The 18,244-nt window shown below is 37.8% G+C and overlaps 1 protein-coding gene across 3 annotated transcripts in view; it reads left to right on the forward strand.

Moving 5' to 3' along the window:
- Nucleotides 1–16,709, forward strand: part of RNF13 (ring finger protein 13) — a 111,269-nt gene extending 94,560 nt beyond the window's left edge. For all 3 annotated transcript variants that reach the window (XM_087818082.1, XM_016221614.2, XM_087818083.1), the window contains 3 exons: nucleotides 389–482; nucleotides 14,985–15,065; nucleotides 15,346–16,709. In XM_087818082.1, coding sequence (XP_087674208.1) covers nucleotides 389–482; nucleotides 14,985–15,065; nucleotides 15,346–15,707 — 537 coding nt within the window. In that variant the 3' untranslated portion in view covers nucleotides 15,708–16,709. The remainder of the gene's footprint in view (nucleotides 1–388; nucleotides 483–14,984; nucleotides 15,066–15,345) is intronic.
- Nucleotides 16,710–18,244: the final 1,535 nt, after the last annotated feature.

Here is an 18,244-nt window from a genome sequence, read left to right on the forward strand (position 1 = left end):
ACTGAAAGTGCAGTGACCAACAAGTGTGTGCTGGAACACTTTTTTAGTTTATAACTTACAGGGATTTCAACCCTCCCATTCTTCTTGATCTTCTTTATAACCTGTAGTTTACCATTTGTATTTTTTCAAACATACGTGTTATTTATAATGTTTTGTCAGAGTAAATTAAAGATAATTTAAGTCAATGAATAAAAATTCAAAGGATAATTTAGTGGGGTAATTAATCACTAATGTAGTTTAATGCTTTCATTAATAGCACCATTAGGATTTAAGTAAATTGAATTGATTTTCAGCAGCTATCCAGAAACTTAAAAAGATATTGGTTATTTTAATGGCCATTTTCTATTTGCATGTTTAGTATCTGATTCTTTTCCCCTTTTATTTTTAGATCACAAAATTTTTCCAGGATAGACATAGAGCCAGAAGAAACAGACTTCATAAAGATCAACTTAAGAAACTTCCTATACATAAATTCAAAAAAGGTAAGTAAATATTTTTATTTTCTAAATAATTACCCTTAGTTTATGTAAGAACACATGGTGACCAGACTCTTAATACTACCTTTTGAGTCCTTGCCATGCACTGTGCCTAACACTCAGTTAATAATGAGTGGATGTGGGAAATGTTCGTTTGCTCTGGTGTATCCTCATGAAGGCAGGTAGGGTACATTGTCTGCAGAGAATTTAAAAACAGTAATGAAACTGACCAAATGCTTTTTACCATGTGCTAGTAGTTCTAAAACATCAGTGGATAAAATCCTCTGTGCTTGGGTGGTCTGTTCCCATGGACCTTCTCATTCTCTCCCAGCACACACCATTGCATTAACACTGCATTAACTAAACTCATAGGTAGCTATTGGGTGTCATTATGTTTTAAATACATCATCTCATTTAATTTTCACATTTCTATGAAATGGAAACTGTAAAGGGTATTATAGGTGAAGCACTAGAGGGTCAGAGAGGCAAAAACTAATGTCACACAGCCAGTACTGACAGAGCTGGAGAGGGGTGTGGGTCTAATACTCTAACCAATATAATTTCTCCTACCTATGCTTTAGTGAGCTTTTAGTGCAGGTACATGCTTGTTAAATCCTTTTGGCTAGCAGTTCCCAGCTTTTCAATTTCATATACCAGTAAAAATGTTCCTTTTTTTAATTCAGCAAGAAAATGTATAGAGAGTAGAAAGAAATAGAAAAGTCATTAACACTTAGTTCTGCCAGATTTTTATTTTCCAAGTAATAAAATGTTTAAAAACCTACCATTTACAATAACCATTATTTTATGAAAAATACAAAATTTAACAACAACAAAAATAGGAAAAAACACGTTAAAAGAAAAAGGGACATCTATAAAAATGCACTGCACTGTTATCACACAGTGAGAATTAAATAAAAGCTATTCACAGACCAGAAGTAGTTTGAGGACTGGCTTTAGGAATCACTTTTTAGGCTCCATTTTATGTGTTTATTTTTGTGTTTTCTAAACTCAGGGGGAAAAAGTTTTAAGAAATGGTGTTGATATTGTCCTGGGCTAAAAAGGGCATGCGTAGTTGGCTTTTCCTCTGAGTAAGATGAGTAACCAGTGAAGGATTTGGAACGGAGGAAAGATAAGGTCTAAACTGGACCTTTCTGCTGCTATGTTAAGAACAGGTGTAGAGGTGGGGGGAAAAGGGACATTGGTGATACTTTCAACAATAAAGATAAAAAAAAAGAAAAAAAGAATAGGTGTGCTGTAGAGGGTTCGAGGGTATATGCAGAGAGACCAGGTAGGAGGCTCCTGCAGTAATCCAAGTGAGATCCGAGTGTGGCTTGGACTATGGGGTAGCAGTGGAGGAGGTGAAGAAGTCTTAAATTCTGGATATATTTAGAAGATGGAATACTCTGGGTTTACTGATGTGGGGAGAGGAAACAAGGGTGACTCCAGAGTTTTTGTCTCAGCAACAGGAAGAATGGCATTGCCCTAAAGAGAAATAGAGGTGTTTAATAAATGGTAGAGCAGGTTTTTGGGGAAAATGTACAAAATTCGTTTTGGATATGTGGAATTTCTGATGTCTACTAGACATTATAAATGAGTTTAAGAGAGGGGTCTGAACTGGAAATATTGGTATAAAGATGTGTTTATATCATGAGACTAGATGAGATTGCCAAGAGAACGAGAAAAGATGGACAGAAGAATACCAAACATGTATTGGGATATTCCAACATGAAGTAAGGAGAAATCCGCAGTGGAAGCTGAGGAGGCGTGACCAGTTATACAGGGGAAAGCAGGAGAGAGTAGTTTACCAGAAGCCAAGTGATGCAAGCTTATCAAGGAGCAAGGAGTGATAACCTGTGTCACATGCTCCTGATAGATACAGAACATGGGACAATTATGACAATTGACCATTAGAGTTTATTATATTGATGAGCAGTTTTGACAGTGGTCAGGCCAAAAACCTAATTTTGGTGGGTTTAAGAGGAAATGGAAGGAGAGGGATTGGAGAATGACTACAGACAACTTTTTCAAGAAAATTGACTACAAAGAGGAGCAAAGAAATGGGGTAGTAGCTGCAGGGGGAAGTTGGATCAAGTAATAACAGCATGTTTGCTGATGGAAATTGGTGATGCAGGTGACAGATGGGAGAGTGGCTATAGTTATGTCTTTGAGAAGGGAAGAAGGGATGAGATATGGTGCACAAATAGGTGGATTGGCCTTAGATGGAGAACTGAGCTAAGGGAAGGTAAAATATGTGGGTGCAAAACCCTGTTAGATGGTGGCAAGTCTGTGGAAGTGTTCTTCCATTTTTCTCAGTGAAGTAGGAAACACAACCATCAACTGAGGGTGAGGATAGGACAGGAGATACTGGAGATTTAAGGACACTAAGATAAGATGTTTTACTCTGGGAGAGTGGGCAGGCCAGTGGACTAGGGGATTGTAATACGGTTGCCTGGCAGCCTGAACCCCCCTTTAAGGTTCTTGGTTATGAACCCATCAGCATACTGATTTTTCTCTAGCTGTGTTTATCTGTATGGAGTGGTACTTATCCTTACTACCACTCCCTGCTTTAAGTGTAAAGTATAACATGTATTCAGAAAAGTATATGACATACATTTCTGGAACCATCTAGTTCAAGAAATAGAACAGTACTAGCACCCTAGAAACTACTCTGTCCCCTTCTAGATTATAATCTTTTTTTCCTGACCGGAAGTAATCACTATCCTGGCTTATGATAATCATTTCATTTCCTTTCTCTTAAGTTTTACCACCTATGCATGCACTGCAAAACAGTATGGTTTTCTCTTCCCTTTTTTTGAATTGCATGTTTTATTTTGTCATACCTCTTTTAGTAACAGCTTTTTTTGGTGAAATTAATCACTTTATAACATGTATATGTACATTTCACTCACCTTCATTTCATCCTATAAATATATTAATTTATCCATTTTACTATTAATAGACAGTTGTTTTTTGTTCTCTTTTTAGTTTAGGACTATTACAGACCACACTTCTAAAACATTTTTTACATTCTGGTTTATATGAGCATGAATTTCTTTATGGTGTCTACCTAGAAGTAGATTAGCTGGATCATAGGATATGCCTATCTTCAATTTTGTTGGATAGTGCAAAATCATTTCCAAAGTAATGATGGTGTCAATTTATACTCCCACCAACAGCGTATTGGAGTTCCTGTTGTCCCTCCCACATATTTATAAATATTTTGTACTGATAGACTCTTAAATTTTAGCCAAATTGATCAGTTTATAAATATGTCTCGTAGTTTTAATTTATATTTCTCTCCTTGCCAGTGAGGTTAAATACCTGTATTTTTACCTCCAGCTGGATTTTCACTCTCATGAATTACCTTTCATGTCATTTTCCTGTGAGGGTGTCGCCTCCCCACCTTCCATATGCAGGGAGGACTTCTTTATGTCCCCTCACAGCTCCCACCTGGAGGCATGGTATGGGCGAATGAGCTCTTCACTAATGTTATGTGTTTGGACTGTCCTCTTGTTTGTGGCTTATTTTCCACAGGACTAACGTTCTTATCTTTTATGGTGGTGTTTTGCATATTTTAAAAGAACTTCTTCCCTAGCCCAAAATCATATAAATATTTATATTATCTCCTGAAAGCTTTATAGTTTGGCCTTTCACATTTGAGTATTTAATCCACCTGAATTGATTCTGTAAAATGGGGGTCCATTTAAGGAGTTTACAGTTCGATATTTCACATACATATATGGATATCCAGTTGTCTGAGAGCTAGTTATTAAAAATACGGTGTAATCTGACATAGCTCAAGGGTCTGTGTGTGTGGTTGTTTCTGGACTGTTGGTCTTACTGTCTCTCCTTATCACACTGTTTTAGTTACTGCAGGTTTAGGTAAGTCTTGATGTCTGAGAGAGTCCTCCCACCTGTTCTTTAAGTTTTGAACTATTCTTGACACCAGGCATTTCCATGTAAATTTAAAATCAACTTGTCAAGGCCGCCCCACCTGCAAACATAGACACACAATTATTGTATATTTTGTAGTAAAATATACATTACATAAAATTGACCATTTGAACCATTTTTAAGTGTGTAGTGAAATACACATAATGTAAAACTGACCATCTTTAAGGGTACAGTTCAATGGCATTAAGCACATTCACACTGTTCTGCAGCCATCACCACCGTCCATCTCCAGAGCTTTTCCATCCCCCCAACCGAGGCCCTGTCCCCAGTAAACATAACTGCCCCTTCCCTGCTCCCGCCACTCCGAGGCAGCCACCCTTCTACCTGCCCTTGCTCTTTATTTCTATTTATGTCTTCTACTCTTTGCATTTTGCGGTTTCAACTGAACATTTTCTGATTTCATTTTCTCTCCTGTCTTAGTTTATTAATTATACTTTTCAAATTTTTCTCTAGTGACTGTCCTAGAGTTTGCACTGTACAACTAACTAAGTGCACTTTCAGATACTATACTGCTTCCCTGGCAGCAAAGTACCTTATAACAAAATATTTCTAATTCCTCCCTCCCATAGCACTAGGGACATTGCTGTCATTCTTTTCACATGAGCATCTGTAAACACAGACAAGCATATACAGTTGAGTATGTTGTAGCTGTCGCTGTTTTGAACAGACTGATCTGTGAAATCAGTTAGGAGTGAGAACAAGGTTTTACCTTCCTTCGCTCAGTCCTTCTCAAGTGCTGTGCCTTCCTTTATGTATATTCGCGTTTCTCACCTCTAGCCTTTTCGTTCTCTCTGCAGCTACTTTTAACATTTCTCCCAAGGTAGGTCTGTTGGCAGCAAGTTCCCTCAGTTTTTGTTTGTCTGAAAAGTCTTTATTTTCCCTTTTGTTTGCTTAAGTTTTATCTTTTTATTGTGGTAAAAAACACACATCATCACATTTACTGCCATAATCATTTTTAAGCGTATGGTTCAGTAGTGTTAAGTATATTACGTCGTTGTACTATAGATCTCCAGAAATTTTAAATCTTGCCACACTGAAACTCCACACTCATGAAACACTAATTTCCCCTCCCACCATCCCCTAGTCCTTGGTAACCACCTTTCTGTCTTCCATTTCTATACTTTTGAATATTTTAGATACTTTATGAGTGGAGTCATACAGTACTTGTCCCTTTGTGACTGGCCTGTTCTGCTTGACATAATCTTGAGGTTCATTAATGTTATAGCATGTGACAGACTTTCCTTTTTCAAAGTTGTATAATACTCTATTATATGCACATACCGTGTTTTTTGATTGCTCTTCAGTCTCTTCACTAGTTACAGGACTGTTCATATTGTCCAGCTTTTTCCTTGTGAGTACAAGGCTAAAGTGTCTGCCCTCTCCCCCACCCTTCTACTTACACTTCTTCAGACCACCTTGGTTACATGTGTGCATTTCTCTAGATCATCTGTCCACCTACGAGTTAAACTACTAAGTCATAGAATATGTGTATCATCAAATTTACTGCACTGTGCTAAGTTGATCTCCAAGGTGTTTATACCAGTTTACCATCCCACAAGAGGTATATGAGAACTGTTACTTTACAAATTGCCATGTCCACCCAGTATCCTTGGAAAGTTTTAGGTCTGATCACATCCACCTGTCTTGTCTGAGATCTTTAGTATTTTAGTACCGACAAAATTATTCGTTAATATTACCGATTTATACAGACTTTTTAAAAATATATTTTTAAAGTACTGTCCTTAAGTAACTTACACATTAACGTATACAGTAAATTTCAGATTGAAACATCTGTGCGTGTATGCAGCGTATATATCCTGGGCACATGCTGTGCTCTAGACAGTAATGAATATGCACCAAGAAGGAGACATGGATCTTTTTGCAGATCCCTAATACATAAGCGAGATAGGCCTCACATACTAAAATTGTTCATTAGTCTACATCTAAAAGACATTTTTCTTTGCATAATTACATTATTTTTAGCTTCCAAGAAACAATCATACTTAGCACCGCACTTAGTAGGAACTCAGATACTTGCTCATTGCCCCAAATTGTAGTTAAATCACAAACCATTTAAATTCAGTCACACTGGCCCTAAAAATATTAAACTTACCATCCACTGTCAGAGTTCAAACCTTTGCTAAAATACCCTTTTGTATCCACTGGCAGTAGATAGTTTTCAATTTGCACAAGTGATTTGACAGTAAAAAAAGTTGTTCTCAGCATACTTAACAATTATGCCATTGTAAGCCAAATTCTGAGAAATTTAGAACCAATTGCAATCATTAATGGATGAATTACCTCTTAAAAGGGGCAGATTAAACACATTTTGATAGTTGTTATTTGAAAAAGTCGTATTTTGTCATAATTACGGAAAGGATAAAGTCAGAATGGTCTACACGTGAACATAGAACTGGAGACCACTTTAATTTTTAAAAAAGTTATTCCTTTACCAAAATGTTACACTTGGTTATTTTCCTTAGTCAAGGTGCATGGGGCTCCCTGGTCTGGAGTGAAAAGCCCGTTAGGCTCACGGCTCAAGATAATGACAGTGCTGGAAATTGATGTGCTCCGTGCCTTTCAGTTTAAGGACTGGAGTAATGCAGTTCGCCGAAACGGAGTCGCACTCACGTTTTCTTTCTTGCGGGAATTTCTTTACCGAGAATTCTGAATCCAGGCGGCAACATGCGATCGCACAGGTTGTACATTGCACGGCTCTGGGAAGTTCTCAGTCATTCTTCCTCAGGAGAGATTTTTGTATTTGTGGTGATTATTTTTTGGCAGATAGCAATAAAGTGCTTTGAGGGAGTGTTGTTTTTACCCTTAATTTGCATAAAGGTAACATTGAGCCAGTAGAATTTTTTGGTCTGAACATGGAATGATTAGCATAGTGCTGTAGCCATCTTAAAAAAGTCAGTGCGCCCGGCCGGCCTGGCTCAGCGGTTGAGTGTGGACCTAGGATCCAGGCGATCGGGGTTCGAGTCCCGGTCAGGGCACATGCCCGGGTTGCGGGAGGCGATCAATGACTCTCTCATCATTGATGTTTCTCCCTCCCTTGCCTTTTCTCTCTCTGAAATCAATAAAGATATATTTAAAAAAAAAAAAAAAGATTAAGAGAGACTTAAGTCATCATCCAAACATTATGAACATCAGATACAGTGTCTGGATCCTAGTTTGAGTAAATCATCTGTAAAAAGACAGGTTTGAGACAATTGCGGAAATTTGAATATGCCTTGGGTATTGGATGAGTTAAATTAGTGTTCATTTTGCTACATGTGATAATAGTATTATGATTGCTTTTTAAAAGTTCTTATATATATGTATGTGTGTGTATACATATATGATTTTTAAAGTCACCTTTGCTACATTGAGAGTTGTAAAAAATATTATCCCAATCTAGTCAGTAGGCAGAAGTCATCTAGAAGAAATTCTGCTTTATGCCAAAGTAATGTAGGCCCAATGCCTACTCCACTTTAAACCCAAGTGTACCAGAGGCTTCTCAGGTTTCTTGTTTAAATACCTTTATATGAAGGAAAAGAAAAATAATTATAGGATTAGAACACACAAGTATTTAAGGACGTACATAAATCTGAGGTGGTTGAAGTTGGCTGTGGAAGAGTATTGTACGCTTTCTAGTGGCCTGAAAAGGAATGAAAAAACCCTGAAACCTTTAGGACTTAGTACAAGGAAATGCTTTTTAAGTACTTGAGATATGATACTATCTACCATTTTAAAATCCCTTTAACTTTTATTTTTAACTTCAGGATAATGACAAATTTTGAATCTATTTGGTTCTCTATTCAGAAAGATCTTGGGTGCAATTGTAGTTTATCTGCATAATGCATCCAAGTTACAACCAGTAAGGATTAATACAGAATGGCTGTTTAGAATACAGGGAAAAGTTGGGTTTTTAAAAAAATTTCCCAAAATGGAATTTGGTCAGTGCTCACTCGGTGTTTAGTCTTGGGTTTTAAGTTTGTTACGTGGATTTATTTATGGTCTCTAAGGCAGTCATTTTTATTCTTACCCTCAAGCCTCCCAAAAATTTGCCAGCATATAAATGTTTGAACCTTAATTAAAGTTGTAGAATATTGCTATTTTGTAGCATCCTAGAAAGGTTTATAAAAATGTGAAGCCATGGGAGATAGGAATAAAAAAGTCTTTGTTCTTTTTCCATGTGTGACAATCTGAAGACCAAAAGAATGTTCTGGCTTATGAATTGGAAACATCTTAATTTCTAATAAGTGGCTACTTAAGAGTACTTCTTAGCCTCTTACCCTTTACACACTCTGAATCAAAGGGGATTACTTCAATGTGAAATTCTTATTGCATGTGCTAGAAGTTAATACCGCATATGCTTGGACCTTGGAGCGTGACAGTGACAGACCTGGGCTGGGATTCTGGATCACCCATTTTGACCGTGTGACCTTGTGCAAGTTTCTTCACACATGAGGAGTCCCTTCATGTGTAGATGGGACTAACAGTAGCTGCTTCATCGGGTGGGTGGGTGGGTAGGAGATGTAAATTAGTATGTGAATGCTTATAACAGTGCCTGGCATAGCAACAGCTCAACAAATGTAGCAGGTATTACAAAAACAACATAACCCCTTAAATAAAAATCATAAAGTATTAGTGTCATAAAAAATCAGTCATTAAACATTTCTTTTCTGATGGAAAAGTAAAGGATTGCCAGAATCATGAAGCAGCTTAAAATGTAACTTTATAAATATTACACTTGGCAGTTTCTTTCCAATAACCCTAAGTGTAAGCTAGTTACATTTTGTTTTAGAATGCTGTGGTTATGAGGTGGCATTAAAGTAAAAGGAAGGTGTATTTGTTATGCGTGTTCTGGTACACTGTGATGGTTTTGACAAAGTATGCATAGGTAGAAGAAAGAAAAAAATCCCAATTAATTATTGCAATTTTCTTATAGTTGTAGATTCAACTATTATATGATTGAAAACCTGAAGGAAGTATAGGACACTTCCGTGCGCACTCATCACTCCTGTGATAGCACCGAGCCATGGGAGTCTCAAAACAGTTCACGTTGGTTTTTTAACCCTCACCCAAGGATATGTTTTTATTGATTCTAGACAGAGAGGGAGGGAGAGAAGGAGAGAGAAAGAAACATCGATTGGTTTCCTCCCCTATGTGCCCCCACTGGGGATGGAACCCGCCACCTAGGTATGTGCCCTGACCGGGAATTGAACCCACAACCTTTTGGTGCACAGGATGACGCTCCAACCAGTTGGGCCACCGGGCCAGGGCTTGAAAGAATTCTTATAGGCTCAGAATGTAGTGGAAATGTTACTGTTGGGGGAATCGGTAACATTTTGGAAATAATTTGTCAATGAACCAAAAAGAATTTGGCTTTTGGAACTCTCCCATGTAACTCGAGGCCTTACCACAAGCAGCATATCTGCAAAGGTTAGTCACACTTGCACACATTTTTTGTACTTTGGGGACTGATTATCTTAATTATTCCTAATTATCTCACCGATCTTTACTTTAGCTCTTCTAGAAATGTTTGTGCTGATTAATACTTAAATGATTTAAGTATTGACAGCCATTTCTAGCACATACAAAATAATAGCCTTTTGGTTGTTTTCTTGCTTTTGAAGCAGCCAGCTTCCTTATAAATTTATTAGTCATTATTCTCAAAATTGCTCTTCAGCTGAAACTGTGGTTTCTGAGTTTCCTGTATCATTCGGTTAATGCACTTTTCCAAGTCTATAACCATGAGGACCGGTTACCACATACCGTGTTTCATAGCAGATGAAAAATCCTTATGGGAGCTACCTCCCTACCCCACCAGCATGTGAAAGAGACAGATCTCTGAGATAAAAGTGACTTTTAAAAAGTGGGTTTCATATTTGAAATATTAAGGTAGCAGGGATTTTTCTTTTATAGCATAAACATTGAGATTTTCCAAGGTAATACGGAAGATTTTATTTCAAAGACTGAAAAAGTAATACAGCATTTTATAGCAGATTACATATAAATGGAACAATACTTTTATAGTTTTTTTATTTCTTTACCTATTATGGCATGCTTTACCTGTTAGGTTTTATAGCTACATTAACTGCTTTTACACTAACGTTAAAAGTAAATATTAGTTCCTTTGCTCAGGGCTTTAAATAATCAGGAAGACTTCTCAAGCAAATCTGGCTTTAAAAATATTTTCTCATGTTGTCTTTTGCTCAGATTTCTTGGGAACTGGTATGAAGGAGGAGAGAACAGCAGATTAAATTTATTTTTATTTGCTAGAAAGTGCTTCCATTGTGAGTTTTTGTTTTGTTTTACTGGCAAAGCAGGGAAAAAGGTGGGCACTTTCTCTGCAAGGACGGTAGTTTTTGCTGTGAAGCTCATGAATCCAACGCTACATCTTCCCTAGGCAAATTATTTAAAACGTGTATGTTAAGTCATTATTTCTCATGAACACTGTGTTTAGCTCTGAACGTTCACTGTCTTTTTATTTTGAGAAAACCTATCCTGGTTGACTTATGGCCTGGACTAGTTTGTTATAAAATCCAACATTTAAGCTCTACATCAGTTTATTTGCACTGACTAGATTGTTTGAAACTAGCTCATTTTGGGGTCATCTCTAGAAATAGTGATTCCTCTTTCTGTACCTAATTTCAGGTCTAGATGTTTTTGTTACAACATTGCTCAATGCAGGTCCCCACCTAACTTTCGTACTAGCTTGTTCAAGACTGAAAGAAGGCCAGTGTGGTTGAAGCAGGGGTGGAGGAGGGTGGACTGGCGTGAAATGAGATGGGAGTGGGAGGCAGGGTCCAGTCGTAGGCAGCTCTCAGGAGTCCATCATAAGGAGCTAAGGTTTATTCTAAGGGAATCATTCAAATGGGATTGACTTGGAGAAGCAGCACATGGGGCAGGAATAGAAGGGAGATTGGGGGGGCTCTTACAGTAATCCAGGCAGTTGGACCAGAGTAATTGAGGAAACAGAGGAGCAGTCAGGAACATTTCAGAGATACAAGTTTACCGGGCGTGGTGACTGAATGCAGGCTCTAAGGGGAGCGGCATCGAGGCTGCCGGGCCGGGCAGTCAGTTCACACCACTGCAGAGGCCACCTTAAGGCGTTGTGTGATTCTTCTGATGGGTCAGTGCCTTTGCTCTACCTGATGACGAGATTTCATGGAAAAACTAGGGAGAGAGGTCTAGAGGGGAAAGTCACAGTTCTGTACACCTGCATATTTTAACATTTCCAGATTGATGAAACTTTAAAAGTGCCTTCGTGAAATTTTTCTGAAGTATTATTCAAATAACAATAATACCAAAAACATTCCAGACAAAAATAACAAACATGAATCTCACTCCTCCTACGACTTGTGAACCGTCCAGCCACTAGTAAGTTGGCAAAGTGTTTGAGAAAGCCTGGATGTGTTTCATATCAGGGTCCTCAGCCTCAGCACTGTTTACAATTAGACAGGATAATTCCTTTTTTAGGGCTGTCCAGATCACTGCAGGGTGATTAGCAGCATCACTGACCTACTAGATGCCAGCAGCACCAGCTTCCAGTTTGAAAAGTAAAAGTTTCCAGATATCACCAAATACCGCCCCCCCTTTGGGGGGAGGGCGCAGGCAAAATCCTTCCCAGTTGAGAACCACTGTTTTATACTAAGGAATAAAACTTTCAAGAATGGTGCTAATGGTAACAAAACTAACATTTCTTAGCACTTGTTATAGCCCTTTAATCTTATCAGAACCAGTGGAAAAATTTAGCAGACAAAAATCTGCTAAAGTTGTAAATCATAAAGAAGTAAATGCTTTAAATTTACCTTTAAGTTAAATATAAATCCATTCAACAGTTGTATGATGTTGGGCCGTGGCCTTGAATATTAATCCACTGACTGGATTTCAAAGTTGTTAAGGTACATAATGCATTTTCTGCTATTTTTAGTTTCAGGTATTTTAAAATGGGAAAGAAATTGGATTCTGCTTTCATTCTTTTTGTTAATATATGCTTGTCCTTTTTTTTTTTTAGATTTCTCAACTATATCTCATTTAATCAAATTTTGGCTATATTAAAAGTACTCTTGATACAGTTAACCTAGTTTTCAAATGACTCCATAAGTATTTTACAGTCACAGTTCAAGGGCTACTGAACATTTAATTAAATTACATAATTACCCTCAGTATAACAAATGGGTTCATTGGCCACTGCCGATCATTCCCTGTAAGTGTACAGTTCGTCTCATGGGAAAGAAGCACATGGGGCTGCTAGAGAGCAGCCTGCTAACCACAGTCTTCGGTGTATCATGTCACATGCCAGCACACCCACTGGGCCAGTTTCTTCAGGCAGAGACTGGTTAAGAGGCTCTGGATGTGCCAAGCACTGTGTATGTAAAGTACTTTATTTACATTATCACTTTTAATCCACAACAGTCCTAACACAGATACGTTAACACTTGGTTTTCTTTGGAAAGCTAGAACATACAGGTAAGCGTCTTGCACAAGGGCACATAGGTAAACATTGAACGGCCAGGATGAGCACTCCCGGTGGTCTAGCATGTGCTCTCCCATCTCATCACCAGTCTAAGGCCATCGGGGGTCAATGCTCTGCAGAGCACTAGGTTCCAGTTTGGTCCATGACCACAAACTACACCTTTGAATCTTGACCTGTCATCTTCAAAATAGTGCTGTGGCTAGAAAATAAGGGAGATCAGGATAAATCCATCACTTCGAACAATTCCAAGCATTCAGTGACTGAAGCCTCAATTCCATACATTTAAGGCTAACCCAGATATTGCCTATATTCATTTCCTATTGCTGTGGGAACTAATTACCACAAACATAAACTTAAAACAGCACAGACTTACTGTCTTAGTTCTCTAGGTCACAAGTGCAACGCAGGTCTCACGGGGCTAAAATCAAGGTGTTAGCACGGCTGCTACATTTTCCCCTGGGGGCTTTACAGGAGAATCTATTTCCCTGCCTTTTCCAGCTTCTAGAGTTCATCATATGCTTTGGTTCATGACCCTCCTCCCCTCCAACTTCAAAGCCAGCAACATTGCAACTCCCTGAACATTCATCCATAGTCACATTTCCCTCTGATTCTGAACTTTTCTGCTTCCCTCTTTAACTTTTAAGGACCCTGTGATTACACTGGGTCCACCTGGATATTGCAGGCTAACCTCCCTACCTTAGCAGTATGAGGTTTGGAGCCTTGGATCAGTCTGATCCTGTTCAGTTGTATCAGCTCTCTGTTTTTAATGGACATTATCAAAAGTTATGAGACTGAAAGCTTGATTTGTATGAGAAATCAGCCATGATTGAATTGTTTAATGTATTAAATCTGTCCTCTAAGTCCATGTAAATGGATCAGCTATATATAAATAGATACAGAAATACTGGAGTCCTTTCATCTTTTAGTAGTTTGAGATGGGTATAATCAGCCTCACCAAATTCCACACACAAGGTTCTAACACAGAACCTTGTGTTTGTTACAGAACGTATTTGATACTGAACAATAGTAATTTTCATTGAAACTTTCTATTTATGACTCCTCCTGAATGTGTCATTTTAAATGACTCATGTCAGTGGGATTGTGTTGTGTTCATCCAGCCCTGCTGTCCAGACATGGGCTTTTTGTCCAATGTGTGTGAAATGGGCACAGAACTTAACTGTTTGTTCCCTGAGAGTTTTGTAAGTTTTTACCTAACATATTCCTTTAACAGAAAACACTGAGTTGAAAACAGTCACAGTGGTCACTGTTACTGCACAAAAAGCCACTACTGACTCAAGACTGTGTGACTCAAGTATGATGTAAGATGGCCATTTCCTTAAAAAACTTACAACTACACTTGAATTCTAGAAAGAGCTATGAATTAATAAACATTCATGATTTAAAGGTGGTAAGTTCAACAATAAGAAATTAAAAAGGGCAGAGATACTAAGAAGCACCATTTAGGGAATGCTTATGTCCCATGTGCCTGGCCCTTTGCTCACATTATCTCATGTCATCCTCACAGCCCTACAAGGTAGGTAGAGTCTTCCCCAGATTTGATAAAAGAACTGGAGGTCAAAGCCTAAGTAACCTGCCTGGAAACACGGATGTGGCAGGTGGTGGGTCGGAGATTTGAAGCTCAGTGTCTCACTCCAAATGTGTTTTTATTTACTATATAGTTTTTTAACTGAGTATGTTCTAACATTTTCCACTTTTACTTAGGAAAAAAAGAGACTTTAAGAAGTCTAAGTAGTGAAATTTTTGTCTGTGGCACAAAATATTTCAGAATTAGCATTTGAATAGTTATATAAAACACTAATGGAATTCTTTAAAACTTTTGCTAAGGTAATCAAGGCAAACAAATTTGACATATTTTATTTTAGGTAAAAGATGATTTAAATTAAAACTTCAGTTTCCTGAAGTTGAAGCAGGCCGCTGCTCTGACAGAAAACCACAGGTATCGCTTAAAGATAGATAAATCATAAGCATTAAAATTACTGAGGAAAACCTAACTTGAAAAGTTTAAAAAGTTAAGAACACTTCTCTATATCTTCTAATAGGTTTTGTTTACTATCTTTTTGTCACAGGAGATGAGTATGATGTATGTGCCATCTGTCTGGACGAGTATGAAGATGGAGATAAGCTCAGAATCCTTCCCTGTTCCCATGGTACGAATAATTACATGTTGCTTTGAGCTGACATAGTAAATTTATATTTAGGTTCAGTATTAGAAGGGGACAAAAAATAGTTATTAGCACACGCTAAGCCAGGCCCTGTACTAACTAGTGGTCTCATTAAAGGATGGAGATTTATTTATAAAAATTTACACTTTTCTTTTGTCCCTACATGCTGCATATAGATCAGAATAACATTAATAAACATGGTAAAAAATTAAAAATGTTCACAACCGCAGTATACTTCTTAAAGGTGTATATTTTGCCTCAACAGCCTATCACTGCAAGTGTGTAGACCCTTGGCTGACTAAAACCAAAAAAACCTGTCCAGTCTGCAAGCAGAAAGTCGTTTCTTCGGAAGGGGACTCCGAGTCGGACACGGAGAGCAGTCAGGAAGAAAACGAAGTGTCAGAACATACCCCTCTGCTCAGGCCCGTGGCTTCTGCCAGCACCCAGTCGTTTGGGGCTCTGTCGGAGTCCCGCTCGCATCAGAACGTGACAGAGTCCTCAGACTATGAGGAGGACGACAATGACGATACTGAGAGCAGTGACACAGAAAGTGGCGTTAACGAGCACAGTGTTGTGGTCCAGCTGCAGCCCGGCGAGCGGCGTTACAGCACAGCAAATACGGTTTGACCGGGTGGGCGCCCGGGCCACTTCCCTTTCAAATGTTTAGTTAGGTATAGAATTTGATTTTTTTTTTTCTCCCTTCACAGATTTCTGTAGAAATAACTTATTTTTTAGTATCCTACAGTTTAATCTTGCTGAAACAGGTGGGGTTTTTTTAATCTAGTGTTATCTGCAGGAGTGTACTTCATTTAACTAACAAGTAATAACAGACTGGTGCTGTAACTAAAGCATCAAATCAACTCTTATTCTGGAATGAAATATAGCCAAAACATAAAAAAAGAATTCTCAGTATAGCTTGCAATTAAGACCTAGATCACAGTGTGCAGTCAGTGCTGTGGGCACCTCGCGTGAGCTCAGCCAGCTCCCACCTCCGCAGCGGGACCTAGCCTGGAGTTGTGGAGTTGGGATTTGGTCCGGTCCTGCCCCAGGTGGCCACCGTTAGGGAGAGGCAGCAAGGTGATTTAGCATTTTCCCACCGATTGGCAATAAAACACAAAGCCTTTTCCTTTCTTTTCCCAAGTAGTTTCATCCTGAAAGGAACGTCAGATTTCAAGTTTTAAGGTTTTTAATACTATAGTATTGCATATGAATTTGATTCGTTAGCCAAAGTAATACGTGTCTCTGGACTTAACTTACTGAATTTCAGTATCCTTAAGGTTTTTGTGTTGTGATCAAAGTAAAAAGGAAGTAGTGTACAAAAATACCAAACTTCAGCAACCGCTCACACACAGATAATATACCTCTCAATAAAGAGCATCTTGCGCTGATTAGCCCTGCTAAACTATGTACAGAGGAAATTGTTCAAGTATTGGATTTGAAAATAATTGCTTCATGTTTAACAGAACTAATGATGTATATAAACAGTTTATTATGAAAAGCTAAATTATATTATACATCATTGTAACTACGTAGAAACTATAGACTTATATATAATCAGAATGCTAAGAATTTTTATATGGCCTTGTATGAAGGGAGTTTGAATGTTAATAAACACGTTTTCCACTTTAAGCACTTTGTTCTACTGGAGCATGACCGCCATTGGCCTTACTTTAATAGGCAGTGCTGTAGAGGTATAAAGCTACGGCGACTAGGGTCATTTAGGTCAGACACACACATCACCCTAGAATTTTATACGAGGTAACCGACTGCTCAAAAGTTAAAACTGCAGCCAGAATCGTTCCAACAGTAATGGGCATTCTGGTACCCTGTTGTGATGACACGCTGTGCACCCCTACTAGGCTGCTGAGGGGACATAGTAGGTATCTTGACGTGCCTGTACTGGCACTCGGGACTGACTCTACCAGGTACATGAGCCTTTGTTGTAAAAAGAGAAAAAATAATACATTTAAAAGAAATGTAACACCGTTAGGGGGAATTTCACTTTCTGGATTGCTTTTTAGAAAAAGTCTTATAATTAACCCCAAAAATAGTTATTTCTGCTTATGAAAATAAAAGCTTGAATTCAGTATCTACTGTCTGACATCTCATTTCCATGCCCACAGGCGTGAGAAGTAGAACATTAGTGTACTTAGTGCACTATGATAGATAGAGCTTTGGAATTTGGTAATTTATTTTCATTCAACCTAAGGTAGGGTGTGAGGACAAACACTGAACTCAGTGCCTGGCACATACACACAGTAAGTAATAGCTTTTATAGTTATTAAATAATAAACATCAAAGCTGAAACAATTTTTTTTTTAACGGGAAAAGTCAAATCACTGTAACATGAATTAGATACTGTGTTCCCTCATTTCTTAACCTGTGGTTCAGATCAAATGACCTGCTTCCTCTACATTTAAGTTAGGAGTTTTTCTGAGGTAAAAATGACTTTTTTTAAAAAAACTCCAAACTGTTATTTAGTTGTAAAATGTATGAAGTGTCGTAATTGTTACTAGTTCTAATATTCACTTGAGATCTTTTATAATGTCTTCATGGTGTAACTATACAATTTTTTAAATAGGACATTAAATAAAATGAAAATCAATTTCTCTTCAATACCTTCATAATTAAAATTTTTTCTAATTATAAAAGGATAGTCACCTGGAAACTTACCCCAGAGATAAAGTTTATTTTGACACTTTGCTTCTAGAAATACATATACATGTATATTATGTACTATATTTATACTGTATGTAACGTGTTTATATCCTCATGTTACTTAACATTCATTGGTGAGCATTTTCTCATGTCATTCTTCAATGAGTGTTTTATTCTCTGGACAATCATATAATATATATAACCCATAACCCTGAAAGTTGACTTTCCTAGTTTTCCAAGTTTAGTTATTATAAGTATTGCTATATGATGGATATTCTGGCATATAAATTTGTATAGCTCCATTTCTTTAGGTTAAATTCCTAGAACTAAGTACAAAGCAAAGATACATGCTTAAGTTTTTATAAGTGTTTTTCTAATGAAATTGTGCATAGGGGGCCAATGACTAGTTTCATCATTTACTATTTTAATGATTCAGATGCCCACTACCATCTTCTACTCACCTACGCACACCCCAAACGCACGTCCCCTCACCTACTTAGAGGTTC

This window comes from Miniopterus natalensis, chromosome 6 (genome assembly GCF_054644295.1).
Source record: "Miniopterus natalensis isolate mMinNat1 chromosome 6, mMinNat1.hap1, whole genome shotgun sequence".
NCBI lineage: Eukaryota > Metazoa > Chordata > Mammalia > Chiroptera > Miniopteridae > Miniopterus > Miniopterus natalensis.